Source organism: Vanellus vanellus, assembly GCF_965231255.1.
Source record: "Vanellus vanellus genome assembly, chromosome: 2".
NCBI classification, from domain to species: Eukaryota; Metazoa; Chordata; class Aves; order Charadriiformes; family Charadriidae; genus Vanellus; species Vanellus vanellus.
Genome location: NC_138906.1, coordinates 132825209 through 132848063, shown reverse-complemented (window position 1 = coordinate 132848063; position 22855 = coordinate 132825209). Strand labels below are relative to the sequence as shown.

Sequence of the window (22855 nt, the reverse complement as noted above, 5' to 3'; positions counted from 1 at the left end):
CTAGGATGGGATATACAATTATAGGAATTACTCCATTAATTCAGTCAATTATTCATTAACCTAAAGAACAAACAAAAATCAGCTATACACAACACTAATTTTAAATAGCAAAATATCCTGTTACAAATGAAACTATTCCCCCCCAATCAGATAACAGTCCCAGATGTTTCTCAAGTGCTTTATTTTTATTGCTTTTCATAAAAACCGTCTTCAGTATTTTACAGAACATGACAAACTGTGGACAGCATATAAATTTCCAAAGCACTTCACTTAATTACAAAATGCTTGTTAAGGTCCTTAATCATATTTTATGGGAAAAGTTAATGGCAATCTTGGCACGATGCCCAAATTGGACAATATTTTCTAATCCATTTGAAATGAACAAGAATGAAATCACTGCTTTGTCTGCAAATGTGATGCTGGTTTTGCTTCTAAAAGCCTTACAATTTCTCTAAACTGTAGCAGAAAAGTCTTTCTATAAAAAAAAAAAAAAGGTAGAGAATCCAATAGGCATTAAAACTACAGGGGGTTATTGCTGTGGTCCTCTATTGTAAGACATCCCCTATGTAACAATGTCAAATAATGAGACAAGTATCTCAGGGAAAACTTACAATGGAATGAGGTACCAGACATCTTAGGGTTCAAAAAGAAAAATCTATCACAAGATGAATACTTTCCCAAGATGTTTTCCCATAACTTGAGTACAAAGGAGATGCTGAAGTACCGATGTTTTCTTAGTAAAGCATTTTACAGGGTACCCCCCAAAATTGACCTGGACATGTAAAATCTTGAAAATTTGAAATATTGAAAATTGAACCCTAAGGAGGCTCCAAACCTGTAGAGACATGCATTCCTGAGGAACTTCGTACATGCAAATAATTCAAGCAAAGCCAAGTTTCTAGTCGTACTCTCAGTTTGTTGTTCCAGGAAGCCCACAGGGTTATCCTCGATGCTGATCATCTTTTCTTTGAAATACAAGGATAGTAAAGAAGTGACTGGACTGGGGAAGATGAAGGAGGGCAAGTAATTGGGCTATGTCATTAAATAAAGGCAAGTTGAGGGTTCTGCTCTGGAAAGCTTTTGTTTTGATGTTATAGCAGAGAAAAATTTAGTCTTTTAAATTTTCTTTATGACTCGGGCATACCTATAAATAAATTCATACTATCTTCAATAGAAGGATGGAAATATTTTAATTCTACTTGATTTTCAGCTCCTTGGTCACAAGATATTCAAGATCATGTAGATAAGCATGGTCAACAACATGGCAAAGCATACATCAGTACAGAGGTGCAGAGTCAGGCTGTGTTAAAATTAGTGTCCCTAATTCTTTTCTTCAGCTCAAACTATAAAGCATGTATTTATGACATAGATAAATAATATTTCTGTGTATTTGCAAATATACGTCCACATACTTTTTTATTTCTTTAATAACAATTCTGTGTTCTGCTATCTGGTTGTTAATTATATAGGTAAGCATGTGCATAGCACGCATATTATATATATGTATACACGTATATTTGGAAATGCATTTTTAAAATCTATAATATATATATATATAAATTCAATTGTTTCTGTAGTACAAAGTATCAATTGCAGAAAACTACTTGCTGCCACAGCAAAAAAATCTGGTTTACATGTTCTTTCCACTAAATGGTAAATCTCAATAAATGATAAATTAACAAGTGTAATTACCCTCTCTCAGCCTATACTCAGACCTAGTGATTTTAAATGTGTCCTAACATCTGTCAGTAATATAATTCTATGCAGTAGTTAGAGAAAGGTTTAATTGTAACAAGAGAAAACCTTTATGACAGTATTACAATTTTAAATTCTCAAATCATTTATAGTAAAGTATATAGTAGTAAAGTAGTAATATTCTGACCTTTCACAACTATCATGCAAACTGAAGTGCAGAACAGAAAATTTTAACACCACGTGGCTCTGAACTTACCATGGGTAATTCATATTTCATATGTAAGCAACTCAGTAAGCCCTTCCTTTGTATTCGGCACTGGTGAGGCCCCACCTCAAATACTGTGTTCAGTTTTGAGCCCCTCACTACAAGAAGGACATTGAGGTGCTGAAGTGTGTCCAGAGATGGGCAACAAAGCTGGTGAGGGGTCTAGAGCACAAGTCTTATGGGGAGCAGCTGAGGGAACTGGGGTTGTTTAGCCTGGAGAAAAGGAGGCTCAAGGGGAAACCTTATCACTCTCTACAACTACCTGAAAGGAGGTTGTAGAGAGGTGGGGTTCGGTCTCTTCTCCCAAGTAACAGGCAATAGGACAAGAAGAAATGGCCTCAAATTGTGCCAGGGGAGGTTTAGATTGGATATTAGGAAAAATTTCTTCACCAGAAGGGTTGTCAAGCATCGGAACAGGCTGCCCAGGGAAGTGATTGAGTCCCCATCCCTGGATGTATTTAAAAGTCATGTAGAAGTAGCACTTAGGGGCATGGTTTAATGGTGAACTTGGCAGTGCTAGGTTAATGGTTGGACTCAATGACATTAAGGGTCTTTTCCAACCTAAATGAATGTATGATCCTATAAGGAGAGGCTGAAAGAGTTGGGGCTGTTCAGCCTGGAGAAAAGAAGGCTCCGAGGAGATCTTATTGCGGCCTTCCAGTACCTAAAGGGGGCCTACAGGAGAGCTGGGGAAGGACTTTTTACTAGGGCAGGTAGTGATAGGACAAGGGGGAATGGCTTTAAACTGGAAGAGGGCAGGTTTAGATTAAACATTAGGAAGAAGTTTTTCACTTTGAGGGTGGTAAGGCACTGGAACAGGTTGCCCAGAGAGGTTGTTGAGGCCCCATCCCTGCTGGAGGTGTTCAAGGCCAGGCTGGATGTGGCCTTGGGCAACCTGGTCTAATGGGAGGTGTCCCTGACTATGGCAGGGGGTTGGAACTCAATGATCTTCAAGGTCCTTTCCAACCTGAACCATTCTATGATTCTATGGTTCCTCGCTCACTTCAGGCACAAAGTGACAAACCAGCTTTGTCAGTCTCTACTGTAAGTGTAAGCAAACAGAACTTTGGGAAACAGTGCAGTCTATGGGTAGGGGGATGTGACTGTAAGGTAAGACAAGCAAAATACACAGAGAAAATAGGAGAATAATTAGATTCAGTTACGCACAGAAATGCCTACAAGTGAGTAGGGGTTGCAAGAAAATTTCAAGAAATGAAACCTGAGGGCTTTCTTGGAAACTGTCTGCTTTAGTGGAATAGGCTGGGAGCATAGCTAGGATACAGACTTTCAATCCCGTAAAACTGAATTCCTAAGAAACTGGACTCTTAAACAGAGGGGATGATTCTTCATAGTGCTCCTAATTTTCTTGCAAGCCTGCAGCACCTGGCTAAACTATTAGTCTCCCACCAATTTAAACTCTCTGCAGTTTGTGAAGAGGGCATGTTGAGAAATCGGTGCTAGGTTGAGAACAAGTATCTGAGGTGCAAACTGAGGAGGATGCTTGCAAAGGAACAGCCCTACTAACTCAGCAGGCACATCACAGCCCTACTCGTGTCATAAACACACAAGCAGGGGATCATAGAAATGTGAAGACAGAAAGTCTTGGATGACAAAAAAACGCAAAAAAGTACCATTTGCTCCATGTAACACTGCCCGCGTTTCACGTGCTACGTTTTAACCCCTATTTTTCCAGTAACCTAGTCTCCAACATCTCTACCTGCTTCCAAGACCACTTGAAACCATCCTATTTGTGATGTGAAAGGGAAGTTCTGCGGCCACAGACCAGTTACAGCTGCCTTCCTGCTTCTCCCATCATTGTCCAAGCAGCCAAGTTCACGCTGAACCCATTAGTACTAACTAATTGCTCCCACATTTGCTTTTCAGACAGTAGATGTCTCCTTTTAGGCTCCTGATAGTCCAGATATAGAATACACTGTTAAAAAAGACAACATGTCAATTAGTCATTGGGTGGTCAGGGTTTCTACAACAGCGAGGACCTGTACAAGCTGCAGGCTTGGGCTATCCAGCTATCAGTGAGCAAGAGTGAACGAAAAGGCTTCACCTCTGATCACTGCTGATACACATTCTCTGAGTTTGCAGAGGATAAAGAAAGCAGAATGAAGCAGATGTCCACCTCAGCGAGCAAAGACTCATATATATATATATAATCTATCAAGACACATAATTTTCAATTTCAGAACCATACTTATAATAAATACTGATCATACTTTGTCAAAAGTCTAAAGAAACAATGAATTTAAACTCACAGAAAGAAGAGGGAAAAAATTAAGCTAAATTCGAGCCAGTTGGCAATATCTTTTAGACCAGCTAGACAAATTTAATTTACTTTGTCCAGGATCTCTCTATTCTCTCTCCAGTCTTGCTTCACTTAGATGCAATGAATCTTAATTTCTGTTCTACCTAAAATGCTTCTCATTAAGTTCATCAGGAGACAAATTTAGCTATTATTTCCTTGTTATGTCCTTCAGAGTGAATGCCTAATTTTCAATCTCTCCTTCGTAAAGATTTTGCATTTAAACAGAGTTCAGCCACGAGCATCTAGTTCATTTGGAACCAAATTTTAAAAATCTAAAAAGGCATTAGTTTTCCAATTTTTATAGTCATATAAACTACATGATAAATTTGTGTATGTAGCATTGCAGTCCAGTTTTACTGTTGCTTTTTTAAACCCAAAGCAATGTATCAAATACCTAGTATTGAAAATAGGAAAACAGTTTTTCACCTGCTTTATAAATATCCCGCTGCACTGAAAAGAAAATGTTTTCCCAGAATCACTCTCTGAAACCTGTAACTCTCCTTGGGTTACTCTTTTCTGAATTTGATGGCAATGACAAAAACTGTTAATGTTGCTCATTAACACTTCGCTCTCTGAAGTGGATAGACATGAGGGAAAGGAGAGCAAGACTTAAATCGCAGGACAACAGCGGTACAAGAACAAACAGCATAAGCTTCTTAACCACATGAGCAATTTGGTTTCAAAAAACTTTCCACTGGAAACTGGGGGAAGGAGTCTGCCAGTTTGAAGGTGGATTTTAATGCATTTATTTCAGGAATTGATATATGATCTGGTCTTTGTGATAATGCAGGTATTACCTTGAGGACCCATAAGTTTGTTCCAGAGACAGACAAGCTCTTTCTTCATAGTAATTAACTATCTCTAAGTGGATATGTCCTTTATGTCATTGTACCTCATTTATACCAAAGCAACTATTAGAGAATTTTAGTTCAGCCTGAAGCCATGAGTGCCATCACATCTATTTTCTGCTTTGACTAAATTATACAGGATACGGGAAACATCAGCCTGCCAAGAAGCCTGCAGCTTGAGAGGCTGCTGTGCGTGTATACATGTGCGTATAAATAAAAAAGATGTTCCTCAGACAGATTGTGTTCCACGCTTGCATAAATTCTAGGGGCAGAAATAGTTTCCTCTTCTTGTCTTTTTAAAAATTAAAAGAAACAAGAAAACCCAACAACATGGAAACCTCATGGATTATAACATCCCTGAATAAAGAATGAAATTAAATTTGCATCATTCTGTGGACTGCTACTTATACCATAAAATAAATACAGCAAGCTTCAGACAGAGAAACAGTTTGAAGTTACATTGTAAATGAAACACTTTAAAATGACAAATATTACATTCAGCATAATCAAATGTTCACTGTAATGAGGGTAGTTAGCTAAATCATTTGTCATTAGATTCACTGATTATAATTGCTTCCTTAGTGTAACAGACTTGCATTTACCTCCTAAAATGATATCCAAGAAAGCAGCAACACAGGGAAAAAACCCTACAAAAAATGGCCTTTTCCCTTTACTGCTTGCTTTAATTTTTCTTCTATTATGGCTGTACAACAGGCTACAAAAGTAGCTGCCAATAACCCTGGACACAGCTGACTTCAAAGAATAGTTCCAAATCACACAGAATGGTAGGCAGGAAGGAAGGAGCATTTTATTTCCAGACCTTCTTTGTCTATTGATGCACAGGCAAGTTAATTACTACACAGTGGTAATTAGCACCCACACCAGTGGTGGGGATGGATAGCAATCCTCAGCTGTCTTTCCCACAGCATGCTCCTATCTTTGGAGTGAAGAACTGGGTCATTATATAGTCAGGGGCGTCACGAGAAAGTGCCGTGCTGGGGATAGAAGAAAAGTTATGGGAAAGTAGAGCTCTCCTAACCTCACCTTCATCTATTATTTTGCTTATTTCCCCTCTGAATATTCCCAGTCCAAGTCTCCGTAACATCAGGAACCAAATTTTAAAGGTGTTCAGATATCTAAATGCAAGCGTAGGTGCTGAAGAGGCATTAAAAATGCTTACGAATCTAAAAGCCAGTGATTTCACTAATTTCTCATCAGCTAAAAATTATCTGCATAGACAGTTTTGGAATCCAAACAGGTGTATTGATGTGCAGTTTTAGGCACCTGCATTCCACCATAGTTTGCTCTTGCAGTCAACAATGTGCAGCGAAGCTGTCCTGGTTTGAGGTAAAACAGAACCTATTTTCTTTTCAGTAATTTTACTTTTAAGCTAAGCTTCTTCTAACCAATGGAACTCTCTGAAATTAACAGCATATCTTTCCGACAGTGTCCGCTTTCAGAGAGATAAGACCTGATTGTTTATAATCTATGCCAAGGAATCTTATGTAAAGAGGCTCTTGCTTATACTTATAGCTATAACACCCAAGGGCAGCTAGCTTCGTTATTTGCCCCATTGGAGGGTCGGAAGTGGGAAAGCATAGAGGGGTCCCTCCTGTGGGGAGGAGAGGACAGGACAGGTGACCCAAACCTGACCAACAGGGTATTCCATCCCATCTGCCTCATGCTTACTATAAAAGCTGAGGGATCAAAGGGTCAGGTCTCTCTTTTCTTCAGTGGCCAGTGTCAGGGGAGGACTCTGTTCGTCTGCCTTTGATCATGATCCATGTGTTCCTGAATCCAGATCCAGAATCCAGTTGCTGTCTGTCACTGAGTCCAGTCTGGGACCTTCCCAGTGCCAGCTGGTGACGTGATTGTCATCCGGGCAGCTCGATAAGGTTTTGTATATATTGTATATATTTCATTATTTTCTTTTTATTATTTTATTAAGATTTTCATTAAATTAGTTTAGCTTCTTTTTAAACTCATAAGTCTCTTCTCTCTCTCATCCTTCGCTGAAGGGGAGAAGTAAAAGACAACAGCTGTCGTTCATTTAATGGCCAGCCCAGCCCAAACCATGACAGAAGCATCCTGCAGAGACCCAGAAGCTGGAAGTATACTCGGTACAGCCACAGCCCTGCACCCCAATGGATAACCTGTGCCCTGAACAACCTCTCTGCCTTTGAGATACATCCCTCATGTCCACACACAGGTCCAGGGATAAAGCTCTTAAGGAGCAGATGTGCCTGGACTTTTCTGATTACGAAGCAAACCAGGAGCACCTGTAGAAAATTCCATTTTAATAGAATGTCATAGGAGGGACCCAATTTTTTCCCAGAAAGACAATTCACAGACAAAAAAAAAAAAAAAAAAGACGTCAAATACTCACAGAGAAAGAAAGACTGAAAGAGCAACCTTCCTTACTACTGTAGACTGAAAGTCCCATCCTGGGCCATCAAGTTCAAACCTCCGGTAACTTGGACAAACATTACAGAATTTGTCATCCCTAAACTCATCAAGGTCCATTTTTAAAAAGGGCTTGCTTCTTGCAGGAAGCTGATCCAAAAGCGGATTTCTCTAAGGATTAAAAATGTTCCAATATCCAACTAAATGCTGGGTATTATAAACTGGCTGAGTTATGGCCATTCAGCTAACCTGCCTGTCAGGGTCTGCCCCAGCTTCCAACAGGCCAGAGTTGCAACTAATCTTTTGGTCACAGTAATGACCATAAAATTTATTGCTATGCAACATAATAATAATAACTACCATACTGAATCTCACTTTGCAGGAAGGAGATCTTTACCAAATATAAAAACTGTATTCAAAGGATAGAATGTATTTTAACTAACTAATTCTTAAAGCAGTAATGCTTCAAAAATTAAAATTGAAGTTTACCCTCATGCTTTTACGATTACATGACTGAAGATTTGCAAGAGAATACTTCCAAAATACCAAGGAGTCTAAGTCTCAACTTGCAAACAGAGTTTGAGCATAACTTTATTTTCCTTATTGGTGTCAGAAAAACAGAATTAGTGAACTACAAAAGTAAGTGCAATCTGGATGACTGTGAAAAAGAAATCCAGTAAAACTAAGAATAATTGTGGGCCAGATACTGAAGACCTCCCAGCAGTTTCAGAAATTTCATAAACTAGGTATTGGTTGGGTTTTGGTTTTTTTACAATAACATCTTTATTCTCATAAAGGACCTCCTACATATTGCTGGGGTAGGGAATGTTGCCTCAGGAATTGCAGAAAAACTCAACTTTAGCTGGCCTTAGAATAAAAGTTCCCTTATATTATTAATTAGATTCAAATAGCTAGGGTTAAGTCTTTTAAAGAAGATGGAGGGACATTCTCTCCATTCCACACAAGCATGAAATTCTATAACCTATTTTCAACTGCATTCTCATAAAAATGATAATCTTATCATTACTATTTCATAGTTGAGGTAGTATTTGCAAAAGCCCCAAAGCAAGAACTGTGAAAGACAGAAGCTCTTACGATGATCACATCAGTGTCAAGGAGGACAATTTTGCACCTGGATTTATTGTATCACTTCTGATACTGTGGAAAAGCTGGTCACAGTTCCATAGTTATGAATGAATTTTACAATAAAAGCAGGGATTCAGCTTCATGACTTTATAAGATGGATAAAGGTATCTTTCCTGAAATCCACTAAAAATTTACTAATATATCTTTTTATTCATTCAAATAAATAATTTGTAAATCAATTCTTTTAAGGCACACATCAGTATCAGATTTGTCACCCCAAAGACACCACATTTACTGAAAAGTGTTCTATGTACTCAAACTTTACCAAGACTTTACCACAAGAAATTAAGAGGTAGCTGGGCAAAGGTGCTACTCGTCGTTAATTTTACTGTCCTGCCTGGGTACATCCCAAGTTAGGCCAACACCTCTGTTTGTAAGTGGGACCATACCCAACAAGGCCGTCTCAGCTGTTTCACATTACTAGAGCATTATTGTCTAAATGCATCAAGAATAAGAGAAGCTGAACTTGTATCAAGAGTTCTCATCAACAGATGGCTCAGCTGCAGTGTCACTGCCAACCAGCGAGTGGTTTTATTCCCACTAGTCCCCATCCTCTTCTCCCACTACTTTTGCCTTTGCTGTTGCTCCCATTTGCTTTCCACTCCTGTAGTGATGGAGAGATTATAAGATGGTCATCAGATGGTCACTGCACTTGCAAGCAATGCATTCCTTTTCTATGCAGAAAGAATGGTTTATGGATTGAGTCTTGGACAACTTATTTTATTACTGATTAGGTGGTTCTGCACAGAGGATTTCTTCCATGCGAAGAGTTTAAGACAGTATCATTGCACGTGAGTTTGTTTCCAGGGAATGTTCAATTTCACTTTTTTGTTCTTCTTTAGAGCAATTATCCAAATGTTAATATCTTTTGCTGCTGTAGTTACTTTATTAGATTCTCCTGGCCAAACACCTACACAGGCTAGCAAATGGCAGAACAAGAACGAAGCATCTGCTTTTCTGTTTTTCCTCTTCGCATTATGTCAGTGAATTCCTGAAGCTGTTTGTGCATCATTTAAGAAATGGGTAGAGATCACCAGAAAGCAAACAAAAAAAATCAATTACCGAATGTTCTCATCAGACATTAGACGGCTGGAAAAAAATCCAAAATTTTCCTATTCTTGTGACTGGACAGAGATACCCATGGTAATTTTTGTTGAAGGCTAACTTTTTCACAGTAACTTCTTGCAAAACTAGGCCTTGGAGGGTAGCAACTGATCAGAGCTGTGAGTCACAACACTAAGAGGAACATACCTCATTAGAGCCACAGCACGAATGGAGGTCCTACTACACGAGGTAAGCAAGGTCAGGGAACACTAGAGCATAAAGTCAGGAAGAATTTCTTTTAAAGATTTTCAGGGGGGCTAAATTGGGCCTATTCATAGAAAAACAGCACAGAAAGTCTTGCCTTGTCCAACTGATAGAAATCTCCTTCCAACACTAGCTGACTTCATCTAGGCCAAATACTGGCATGACCGAAGCTTTCTGTGAAACTGATTTATAACATAAGCCTTGTCAAATAAATACTCAGGAGGAACTTTTTTTTCCAAATAGGAAGTACTAATACAAGAAGGTGGAAAACAGACTAAATAAACAGTATGGTTGTCATAAACATAGAAGTGCACTGACACAGATGTCCCAAAAAAATGAAGCACACAGTACTCACTGAATACAACTGGCTTTAAAATCACTTTTGCTGTAGTACTGCTTAGATTAAAACAGAATCTAGAAAGTCCATTGCTTTGATAACATATTAGAGAAATATTTTTTGCAGGATCCATGAAGAAAACCTTCCAAAGACAGGAGTGGGCCAAAAGGTGAAGGAACTGGAAAAAGAGACCTTCATTTATCCTCTTTCCCCTTCTCCACTACCCCTTAACCTCTTTTTTTAACTCCTGTTCTCTGCTGCTTTTAAAAGGTGCCTAACAGTTCTAGTGAAATAATAGTGTTTCCATCCAATTCAAGATTTGAAAAAGTGAATAGATGTGATTTTCCTGCAGTCCTTTGCACCTTTTTTCTTCAACTCATATGTAAATAAGTGTACTCAAACTGGTTTTTTTCACAGATACAGTGAGATGAAAGAGTGGTCTATGTACACATCTTTGTGATTTTACTTCACAACTAATAGATTGTTGCACATAAGGACAGAATTTCTGGTATACGAAATAATGAATATTCACTGAAATACAGAGCTGTATAATCTTTACATATACAGGCAAGTATGCACTCTGTAACCCATACCCAAAGCTGATGCAAGTATCCAAATATGTTTATATTCCCAGCAGTATGGTGGGGGGCAGGGGGGAGGATGCTCAGCTTTGTGGAAAACAATGCTATTTTTGAAGTCCTATTCTGTAGAAATTAGGTAAATATGGTATGCAAAATCAGATCATTGTTCAGCAATTCTGATCCAGTGATCAGCAATTCTGATCTGTGATCAAGTAGACATTTCCTTTTCTATATGCGTTAGTACAACATGGAGGAAATTACAGGTATAGTTTTCATGGGAAAACTTTTTAAAAAGTAGCTTAACAGTGCAGAAGTCAAAAAAGTCAGAACCATGAATCTTGGATCTTATTCCATCATGCACCAAAAAACAACCACCATACAACGCACTTCAGTTTAAAGATGTGTCATAGAAACAGAGCTGAAAAGCAGAACTTGGTAAACTGATCTCAGGAATGTTGGTTTATTACCCACCGTAGTTTCTGGTTATACTGCTTGACTTTTTCTAGTGAGGCTGCATTAATCTGAGCTTGAAATTCTTCTACTGAGACACTGTCTCTGTAATAATATCCCTCCATGCTCTCCAATGCTGTGAAAAGAGAAAGGAGAACGGAGAAGAAAAAAATCAGTATTAAATATTCAGTATTCGCCTTCTTTGTAGCTTTGTTCACGCACTAGTGAATTACTTTTTAACCTTGAGGCTGTGACCCCACTGTGGATTGCTGCGCTGTTTCCGTATGTCATCAAATTCATACAGATCTCTCTTTAAGATTTCATTTACAAGAAAAATTATATTTCTTGCCCTGTGGAAAATAGAAAGGAGAGCGCTAGTTTGAGTTCTGTTGCTCTAATTAAAGTACTTCTGCCCTGTGAATGTAAATGTGGGCTTTAGTTCTGATATATTGTGGAAAAAAAAAACCCACAAACCAAACAGTAGAATGAGTAGAATGAGGTAGAGGAAATAAAGGATTAATGTACCAGCTGCTTTCATAGAGGGAGACATAACAACTTCTTATGAAGCCAAATTTTGGGAGACGTGGAGCACTTTAACCTCTAGTTATTCCCACTGATAATGTGAATGTCTTCTTCTGGATCAAGTAAAGCAGACTTCTATGGAGCTCTGAAAGTGCCCTATAAGCTCCTTTCCAGGGATCAGGTAAGTTTCTAAAGTCAAATACTTGATTATATTCACCCTTGTTGTATTCACTTTGCCAAAGCAAGAATAAGCATTGCTACAAGAACTCGGGAACTAAACCAACTAAAGAAAGACTTCCATTACAGGAAGGATCATATGTCCTTCTCATACAATCGTCGCACAGAAATTAAAAGGAGAAAACAATGAATGAACTAAGATTCCATTTTGGGATGCTCTTCAGAGCAATAGCTTTCAAAAAAAAGAAAGAAAAAAAAAAAGAACATTCCCCAGACCCTTTAATTTAGATACTCAGGGAAGTTTAGCCATGTAAAATCAAGTGTTTGAAAGGCTCTCAATAAAATTTGGACTGGAAAAATCAAGATCTTCACATTAAGCGGTTAACCTTTTTATAATGTAAAACATAGGTTCTTGGTGAAATAGTTTTTTTTGGGAGAAGCATTAAAGATTTTACAATTAGGAATATTGCCACTTTAATAATCCATACACATTTTAAGAATTCATCACACTATCAGAAAACGCAAGCAATAAGCAGAGTTCTGATGGAAACATGCTGCTGTCTTACAGCTTCAGCTGCACACGGAATATTAATTCTGCTTGTACTGCTTAATATGACCAGTTAATAAATAATTCATTCATTGTGAAAGAATATGCAGATTGAACTCCTCTTCTGTGCTTTCAGAGTTTGTAATTCTACTTCTGTATGAAAAATATTAAATTTCAACAGTCAGACTTGCTTCCTAACTTCCTTCGTGCTAAGTCACACCAGAAAGCCCACGCAAAAATATCCACTGAACTCCATTTATAAAAGCATGTCAGTGCAAACAGAGTTGATAATCCGTACTGCTTATTTTGTTGGCATAAAGTTGGTTTTATCCAATTAGATTACCCAACCGGGAAACTCAGTCATGTGTCAGGACTGACTGGAGTACACAGTTCTGCCTCTACAGGCACTGCGGGGCCTACTCTCACGGGTGCTGGCAGGGAATCCCACAGCGCGTGCTTTGGTTCTCACCTTTTTGAAGGGTTTAACATTTTTCTATCTAATATATTTGAAAGCTCTTTTGTAAGGACGGTTTCCTTACAAACGTGTCCTCTGTGGTGTCCTGGTTTGAGGTAAAACAGAACCAATTTTGTTTAGTAACTTTGCTTCTTAGCTGGGCCTCTTCTAACTACTGAAATTAACTGCATATTGTGCAGACAGTGTTCACTCTCTCAGAGTGATCAGACCAATTGTTTATAGCTGATGCCCAGGCACGGTATGCAGAGAGGCTCCTGCTTATACTTATTGCCATAACAGCCAAGGCCAACCAACTTTGTTGTTTGCCACGCTGGTGAGTCGGAAGCGGAAAAGCATAGTGGGGTCCCACCTGCAGGGAGGAGCGGACAGGACAGGTGACCCAAAACTGACCAACAGGGTATTCCATCCCATCTGCCTCATGCTCAGTATAAAAGCTGAGGGATCAAAGCGTCACTCTCTTCTTCCTTCAATGGCCGACGTCTGAGGAGGACTCTGTTCGTCTGCCTGTGATCCCGATCCTGAATCCAGTTCCCGTCCGTCACTGAGTCCAGTCTGGGACTGCCCCAGTGCCAGCCAGTGATGTGATTGTCATCTCGGGAGCTTGATACAGTTTCATATATATTTAATTATTTCTTTTTCTTTTATTATTAATATTTCATTAAAGTAGTTTAGTTCCTTCTAAACTCATAAGTCTCTTTTTCCTCCTCTGCCTCTCTCTTTGAAGAGGGGTAGAGGGGAGCATCAGTCAGTCCCGTCTGGGATCCCTTGGGTCCCCAGTGATGGATTTGGCCTAAACCACAACATGTGGTATTCTTGAATCCAAGTTAGGATATTATGGTCTGAATGGACAGACAACTGAATGGGAAAAAAACCTGGAAGGATGGGTAGGCTCCAAGGGCAGTAGCTAATGGGACATGGTCTCCCGAGGGGCCCATTACAAGCAGAATACCACAGGGTTCTACATTGTTCAACATCTTTATCACCGACCTGGAGGAGGTAAGTCAAGTTTGCACCTAATACCAAACTGGTAGAAGCAGTGGATATACTAAAGTGCAGGGCCACCTAGAAAGGGACCTAGACAGGCTGGAGGAATGGAACAGCAGGAACCTGGTGAAACTGAACAAGGACAAATGTCAAGTCCTGCACCTGGGAAGGTACAGCCTAAAAAGCAGCTCTGCTGAGGACCTCAGGGTCATGTTAGACAGCAAGCTGAACATGAGCCTCCAGCCTTCTCTAGCAACCGAGAAGGCCAAGAGCATCCTAAACTGTATTAATATAAGCATGGCTAGTAGACTGAAAGAAGTGCTTGCCCTCACTTTACTCAACACTCATTAGATAGCATCTTGAATACTGTGTCTAGTTTTGGGCCCCACAGTACACGAAAGCTGTTGATCAACTGTGAAGAGTTGAGTAGGGGGCCACCAAGATGGTCATGGGGTGGAGCACACTCTGTGAGTAGAGGGTGAGGGACCTGAGCTTGTTCAGCTTGTAAAAGTGATGGCTTTGGGAGGGGACTGACTAGACAGGTGCCAGCAGGTCAACAAGAAGACAGAGCCAGGATCTTCACAATAGTGCATGCTGGTAGGACAAGAGACAACGGACAAATTGAAAGAAAAGATGCTTCAACTCAATAGAAAGAAAACACTTTTTCACCATTAGGGCAGTCAAGTAGAGGAACAAGTTACCCAAGACGTTGTGCAGTTTCTGTCCTTGGGTGTTTTCAAGATCCTACTTGAGAAACACCCAAACAACCTGGTCTGATGGCACAGCTGACACTGCTATGAGCATGAGGTTGAAATAGAGACATCTCGAGGTCCCTTCCAATCTGAATTATTGTAGGATTCTATGAAAAACTAAAAAAATAAACAACCCTACATAATTAAGAAACTAAGTAGCAATTTATTTAAAACTGAATTTTAATTTTAAAGAAAGTGGTTTTTAATTAAGCTTATTTGTTGCCAAGATCTCAATTCTACCATAGCAAATAGAGAAATCTGAATGCCAAGAGCAATGTCTTAACATTCTCACACCACAGTCCTGCAAATCAGGACCCTTTTGAATGTATACACTTAAGTATGTGGTTGCACAAAACTGTTTTTAGAAGTGGAGGGATACATAATATAGCCTGTGTAAACATTTTAAAAGTTTTAAAAATTTCTACAGTCCAAATCCTGCAAATATAGAGACTTGTAATTTTAGGCATGGAGCTATGCAACACAGAATAGAGGAACAAAAGAGATAACTAGACTGATGTGCACTGACTTGTGCCTTTGATAAAGTATTATAAAAACATGATTTTCTAAATGTTACATTTGAAAACGTCATTGTATTTTAGGCAGGAAACAGCTTAGCTCTATTAAGCTTGAGAAGCAAGAATTGACTTCACAGAGGACCTTACAGAAGATTTCTACATTTGTAGCTAATAAATTTCAGTTAAAGATGGGGATCTACTGAGTTTGATGGCAGCTCAGCCAAACTTCATAGGAAAGAAGTAAAAAACAGAACCCCAATTCACTCATTAATGAGGAAAAAAACTCAAAATAATGGTTTAAACACTAGGATTTCACTTTTTATCCAGAACTTCTTATTCTTGCAATCTAATGGACTATTTTGGAGAGGGATCCTTGAAAATTAAAGAAATTTGATATGATATAGAAAGAAGAAATCTTCTATATTAATGAAAATTATTAAGCGGATTTAACACTTGAATGAATCTTTGCCCTTTTTCTTTAGCTAACTACAGAGATGCTTATCCTAAGACTGAAATATTGTGGGCTCCTGGAAACAGAAAGGGAAAAAAATCTGCAAAATAAATTCTGTAGCACACGGATTCCCCCCTCACCCCCCCCCCAAAAAAAAAAATAAAAATTAGCATTTCCAGGATTTGATCTGAGCCAAGATATTTTCTGTTCTCTTTCATGTGCCTTTTTGTCTGCTCTACCGCAATGTGTGTCCTGCTCAGTGTTCTCGTTTTCCTCTAGGACTGAAATCAATATGTTCAAAAGAAATCCACTGAAGCCTGTCTTTATTAGTTTAAAAATCACACTCCAGGGACCTTTTTTTTTTTTTTTTTTAAAAAAAAAAAAAGAAGTGTGTTTTAAGTTTACAGTAACTTTGGCTATTTCTTTTTACATCCTCCTTATCTATCAGGGATGAAACCCTCCTCGAAACCTTCATTTGTATGCCTGACTTCTGCCTGCTCCACAAAGACCCTGGAAGCCTTTCACAAGATACAGAGTACTTTCAGCTCCCTCCAAAATCAAAGGCAGCTCAAGGCAATCAGCACCTCACATTCACCATTTCACTGAATCAAATTCCACACTCCTGATGGCTGTAACGACGCTGCAGCTAATGCAGGCTGCCTGCAATTTATGAACAGTCTGAGCATCAGCACCACCATTCATCACTTCGGTAACGTTTACAGTGTCATAACTACAAAAGCCTGCAAATGTTATTTAAGTCTTCATAACATTTTAAAGAGACAGAATTCGCAGGGGATAACAATTTAGTCCTTAAATCTGAAGTAACAGGAAAATATTAAAACAGCATTTGGAATGCAAAACACTTTAAAAAGCAAGTTTCGTGGTCTGACAATTGTCCACTAATGTCTACATAGAAAAAAACAATATTGATGAAAGAAGATGCATTCTTTGGTGTTGGAATCACACAACAGGTATAAAAATGTATACCCACGCCCCTATTTTTTTAATCACAAATCTCAGCATTTCTTAAATTCACACACCTTAAACACCCACATTAAACAACACATTTAAACATAAGCCCTTATAGTTACAAAGGATTTAAAGCAGAGTGAATAAGCAGGGTTTTAAATAGAGTTAAATATTACATGAAAAAATTGGCGAGGAAAAAAAAATTAAAACTCAAGTTACCTTGTGAAAAAAGTACTGGGTGGATTTTAAATCCCCCTCCATTCTTCAGCCTTTGAGGAAGCTGTTCAAAATGGTAGCTATCAAGGTAGAAGTAAACCTTCAGGGTTTGCCGGCTTCCTTCTGCTTGGTATGTGATTGGTACATCTAAGGATACAGTCGGTGTTACTATTTCATTAAAAGCAATGACACATCCTTTTCCAGAAACTGTTGCACCCAAAATTCACACAGGTAAAAATCACTGCAGACACAAAACTAACAGTTGCAGTAATTTACATTATACTCGGGGTTGCTGTGGTCACTTTTGGCCTACCCATGATCAGGAATTAGATAAACAGAAAAGCACTGTCATCTTTGCCAGCCTGTCAATGACGGCAAAAATACTATGCAAATAATGTATTTGGCAACATCCTACTTGTATTCCCTGTAAATGTGAAGAAACATCTACGTACAGCACATAGTTCGAAATCACTGGAAGGATACCGTTAGCCATATTTCACATGCCTTTCTCAAGTGCACGATATAGAAGGTCACTGTGATATATAGAGTCAGATCCTCCTTAGATTTGTGTGGCATAGAACACAAGTAAATATAAAGTAGCTACCAGCATATTCATTAAATTGCTATTAAAAATCAGGACTCAACTGAGAAAACAAATGCACTATGGTAGAATATATAAAACTGTAAGAGCACATTTCATTACACTTTGGCAAGATAAATGTCTTAATACATCAATTGGTGTAGAGTTCAGGGGAAGTAGCAGTATCATTTTGCAGTTACAGTGATTCCCCAACGTACGTTGTGTGTATTATGCCAGATGATTAACATGTAATGACCATTAGCAAAAGTCGAAGAAAATTTTCCATTTAGCTAAATCTCTCAGAGGAAGTCAGTTTAACCAAATTTAAGCTTTGTATGTATTTCCTGTTTAAGTATCATTTCCATACATAAGTCTCCAAGTTGAAAACAATAACAATAAAATTTAGTGATTTGCATTAATAACATTATTATTTGGTTTTCACACTGCATGTATAAATTATTTTGTATGTAAACGGAAAAGATTCCAAAGGAACATTTTTCACTATTTTTGGTAATAAGACTTTTTTTTCTTTTATCGATTATTCAGAATCAAATGGAAAAATCAAATTTGCCAGTTCCTTGTCTTCTGTAACCACAGTCAGGATGACTGTCAGGATGACTGTGGTGGCAGCACTTAAATCAAAAGGAAATATGGAGTTTATTATAATCCTAGAACACACGGACTTTCCATTTATCTCTGTTTTAGCACAGACCCCTCAGCTGGAAGACACAGCAACAGGAACAGTCCATGACACAGGCATAGGGTTAATTCCCCATCAGGAGGCCCTCCTGTAACTCCAGTTCCACGTTGCTACCTGGCTTGGCAGGGCTTCCTTTTAAAACAAACACTCTGAACAGGATCGTTACTTGAATTATATAGAAATGGTCTTATATAGGCTAATTCCTACCTGACTACCAACCCTGGGCTACTTAATTCTTCGGAGCACGGGCAGCTTTGTGGAAGAGCTTCGTCTTCTGGTTTTGGTTACTGCAGAAGCTCTCTCACGTGTGGTCTCGATCCGGCAAGGGAATTGTTTTAGAAAAGCTTGATGTGAGGCAGACGTGCCTTCCTCCCTTCCCAGGGGAGTTATGAGACTTAGGAAAAAATGAGGGCTTTTTGCTCACTAAACAAACTTCACTGCAGGAAAATCTCTATTGGCTGAAAACATATTAATAAAGGAGTGGCTGAAAATAAGCAAAGGCTCTAAACAGCAGACTGCGAAGAAAGTCCCTCCCTGTGACTTGGGCAAGTATTGGGAGGAAGGGTTCAGGACCCTGATCGTCTGCACCAGCAGGTCTCAGAGGCAGTTTCTTGCACAATTTAAAGCTATTCTAATAGTGTTTACCATCTCCTTTCAACGAACTCTTCCAAGATCTACTTTGTCTTTCAGATGACAGAATGAAATTGGTTTTGTACTTCTCCATCTCATCTCAGTTGCATTTCTCTATTAAGACCTTCAAGGTTATTTTACATTCGACTCTTCAACAACAACTAGATCTTCCAGGGACTTTCCTGATGCAGTCACATACTCCCAATGGAAAATTCAGATAAGCAAACAGCTTTGCCCCCAAGGTTACTAACATTGCCAGATAATGATTCTGCATTGTCACTGATGCTAGCTGTATTTCAGGAAAACTAGGAATATTAGGAGAGCTACGGATCTACTCATTCTCCATAATCCCAAGTTATATAATATTCCCTGTGGGAGGTAATGTTCTAGGAGAGAAAAATGTTACAGAGAAAATGTTCCTGAACATTAAAGCCCGAATATTAATAATAATTACTCACTCGCAACTAGTGGTTCTGGCTCTGATTGTCTGAAGTAAAAAGTAACTTTTTCCAAGTCAAACAGTGCAACCAATGTATCTTCTAGCATAGCTTGCTCATCAGCCTAAAAAAGGCAAAAGAAAAAGTGAAACGGTCATTGCAGCCAGATGTTTTCCCCATCAGAAATAATATGAGAGCAGGACATAAAAGTAACTACAGAATGTTGCACAACATTTCACTGATGCCGTGTATAACCTAATTAACCCCTAGATAATGTAAATATCTTTGTTTCTATTGGCACTTTCCCTTTTATTACTAGTCCAAGATTATTAAAATGAATGTTATTGTTTCACATAGTAAATTAAAAGGTAAACTTATAGCTACCATTAATTCTCATGGCTTTTAAGCAAACAATACTGTAATTATTCTTCATGTAAGACACCAGACTTCAAGAGCTTCTCTTGACACCGGGTCTAGCTTGTAAATCAACAGAGGGGAAACATGAAAAACAAATTCTTCATTTTAAAAATTTTCTTTAAAAAATGCTATAACTGCAGCATTTCATTTATAAACAACATTTATAAACAACAGATGACAGTTCATCGTGTCCACTCTAAGTACCAATTATTGAACCAGGAGCTCAGAACAAGTACAGTTCACAGTGATCTGCACCTTCATCTACAAAACTCAAGATGCAAATCAAGTATGTAGTATGCTAATATTCTGATTTGCACCCAGGGTTCGCTCTGTATACTCCTGAGCTAGAGAGATAGCCTAAGAGATACAGACTAATTTACCAAAAAAGCTTCAAGAGGTAAATTACTAACTTCTCAGGACACTTTACTGAACCTTTAAAAAGGAAAACAGTCGTCTACAAGTGTGGTTATCTTGAGTTAAATATGCAGAGCAATTACAGCAGAAATCAATAATCACTTAAAGTAATTCTATTCTTTATACAACCCTCCCTTAGCACCTTAAGTTAGCAAGACCCAAATGGAAATCTGAGGCATGCATTTTTCCCCTTCTAAGAACTGAAACAGTAGGAGGGCAAAGAATAATAAATGAGCTGCCTATAAAATGAGAATAAAATATAGCTTACTGAATTATAGAAAGGATCCCCTCCCCCCATGAATTTCCCTGATCTATATAGTGAAATGGCATTGCCCCTTGTATTTATGAAAAACCAAAGCTGCTAGAAATATTTTGTCTCCTGGCTCATTTTATGAAGTCTCTATGGACAGAGCAGTTTTATCTGTAGAATAGTCTGAAAACCATTCAGTGACATGGGAAATCTTTGCACAACTGCTCATTCTTTACTGAACTCTAGCCATAATGAGTATAATTTCCTTCAAATACCCTTGTTTAAAATAACATGGATCATTTGTAAGCAAAATAGTGCTGAGAAGGTATTGAAAAGGTTGCCTTTAAATACTTTTCCCTTGGTTAACAACAGTTAGACAGAAGAGACTAAATTTAATTTTATTTTCAATTTGAGAATGCATACTGCTGGTATCTGATTACGTGATAATTGCTACGAAGTATGCATTTCCACTGCAAAGGAAATCTCTACAATCTTGAAAGAAAAAACAGAAGTATTCAGTGCTGTAAAGACAACAGTTATTTTGTGATAACGTGACAACTAAGTACATGGAAAAACATAAGACAGGCACCAATTGAATGTACTCTTGAACTCCAAGGACTCCGGCACCAAGACATGTTGGTGCTGCATGGTGCTAAAAAGCATCCAAGGCTCAAGACATGAGCCCAAGCTCCCCTGACGATGCTTTCTTCACATTCTCCTCAAGTGGATAAAGAGCCCTCCTGTTTCTCTCAAGCACTGACTTTACCTCTTTTTAAGCTGCTCACCTCATCCTGACATACCCTGTCCCACACAAGCCCATGTAGGTAACTCAACTACCTGTAAGGTAGTTGCTCACACTGGCTCGTCAATGCTCTCCAACAATACCACAGAGTAATATTTTATGACTGTGATTTAGAAATACTTTTATTTTTATTGATCTCTTCCGCTTCTAAAGTTTATCAGGCTAACTTGTCAGCAATTTGCTGCCGAGATAGACAAGGCAAGGAAAGAAGAGCTTGGATACTAGGAACACGATCTGTTACTTGTGTGGACTTTTACACAAGTAGGATGTACCAAATCAGTTACTTTCAGTGAGCAACTCCACAGTTCTTCAGGTTAGCAAGAACCAGACTAGTGCGAGAAGCAGCTTAAATAGTTGAAGAAGCACTTTGGATAACTGGGGATCAGAGGGCTACAGAGCCATGTCCCTTTTTTAATTATATCTTAAGCCATGGCTCTTTACCAGGCCTTGTGAAGAAATAGCAGATTTCCAATTACCCTGAGAGACTACAAGGATTTGCCTTATGACAGGAACAAACCAAACTAGCATGTCTAGTCCTTCAGCTACTACAGATCTATTACTTTTGGGGGGAGGGGTGACAAAATTATCCAAACCAGGTATTTTATTTATCTTGCATTGCTGCCTATCGCAAACTAAAGTTCTGGTTATCACCTAATACTACATTCACTCCTAGGGAGCAGCTACGATAGCGGTGGGGAGTCAAGGGTAAACTCGCTATCTGCTAACTCAAAACAAACATAATACTGTCTTTGTGGAAAACATATTTCCCAGATCACAAACAAACATTTCCCATATCTGTAATTATCTACATCACAAACTTTCCAAATAGCAGCTAATTAAGTAACAAGCTAAGTACAAAGGACACAGAAAATCACATTTATAACTAAGGCTGCAGAACCATGCCGCCGGTTCAGGAAACAAACACGGGCTGTGAGCAAGTGTGCCACATGAGGAGTCTTACCAGATTAGGCGAGAGCAGGGACTGGAAATGAAGGAGAAGACCCGCACTGGCTATCTGTTCCAACCACCTTCTGCTGGCCTCCAGAGTCTCCATTTCATATTCTTTGTTGTTGTCAAACATCTGATTTAAGGCCACCATTAGCTGCTCTGAAAAAGCGCAAACTGTGGCCACTAGGCTCTGACAGAAGACCATGTCTCGCCTCAGTTGTATCTCGCTATCTGTGATAGGCAAAAGCCAAAAGAGGAAAAGCAAAAATGGAGCAGGAGATTAATTAACAGCAAAGGCACTGGGCTGGATTTTTTTTTTTTTTTGTCTAAAAAACAAGTCATTTTAATGTAAGGTAAATTACAAGTTTACAGCCTAATGTTATACCCAGTAAATAGCACTCTACGACCAAAATGCCATTTTCCTCTTTAAAAGATTATTTCGTAATTTGAAAATTATATAGAAATATTTTTAAAATCTGGAATTTACATTAGTTCTTCAAAAGCAATGTATGTTTATCTTGTAGATTTTAATGTACGTGCCATCAATTCTATGTACTTTTGATGTTACAAGGTGAAGGATGTGAGTCAGATCTCTTTGCCACAATGTGAGAACCAGCTGGGCACAAAACCATTTACTTTCCACAGGGAAGCAAGGATAGTCAGAAGCTCTCTGCATCATCTCGTCAGCTCCACAGCCACCAACTGGGTAGGGCAGATGA

The 22855-nt window shown here is 38.7% G+C and overlaps 1 protein-coding gene across 1 annotated transcript in view; it reads right to left on the bottom strand.

Annotated features, from left to right (window-relative positions):
- The window catches only part of PREX2 (phosphatidylinositol-3,4,5-trisphosphate dependent Rac exchange factor 2), a gene marked incomplete at its 5' end in the record, with an annotated part of 185079 nt that overhangs the window by 28123 nt on the left and 134101 nt on the right, over window positions 1-22855 (bottom strand). The window contains 4 exons of the mRNA XM_082499510.1: window positions 11372-11486; window positions 16962-17105; window positions 19327-19429; window positions 22150-22367. Coding sequence (XP_082355636.1) covers window positions 11372-11486; window positions 16962-17105; window positions 19327-19429; window positions 22150-22367 — 580 coding nt within the window. The remainder of the gene's footprint in view (window positions 1-11371; window positions 11487-16961; window positions 17106-19326; window positions 19430-22149; window positions 22368-22855) is intronic.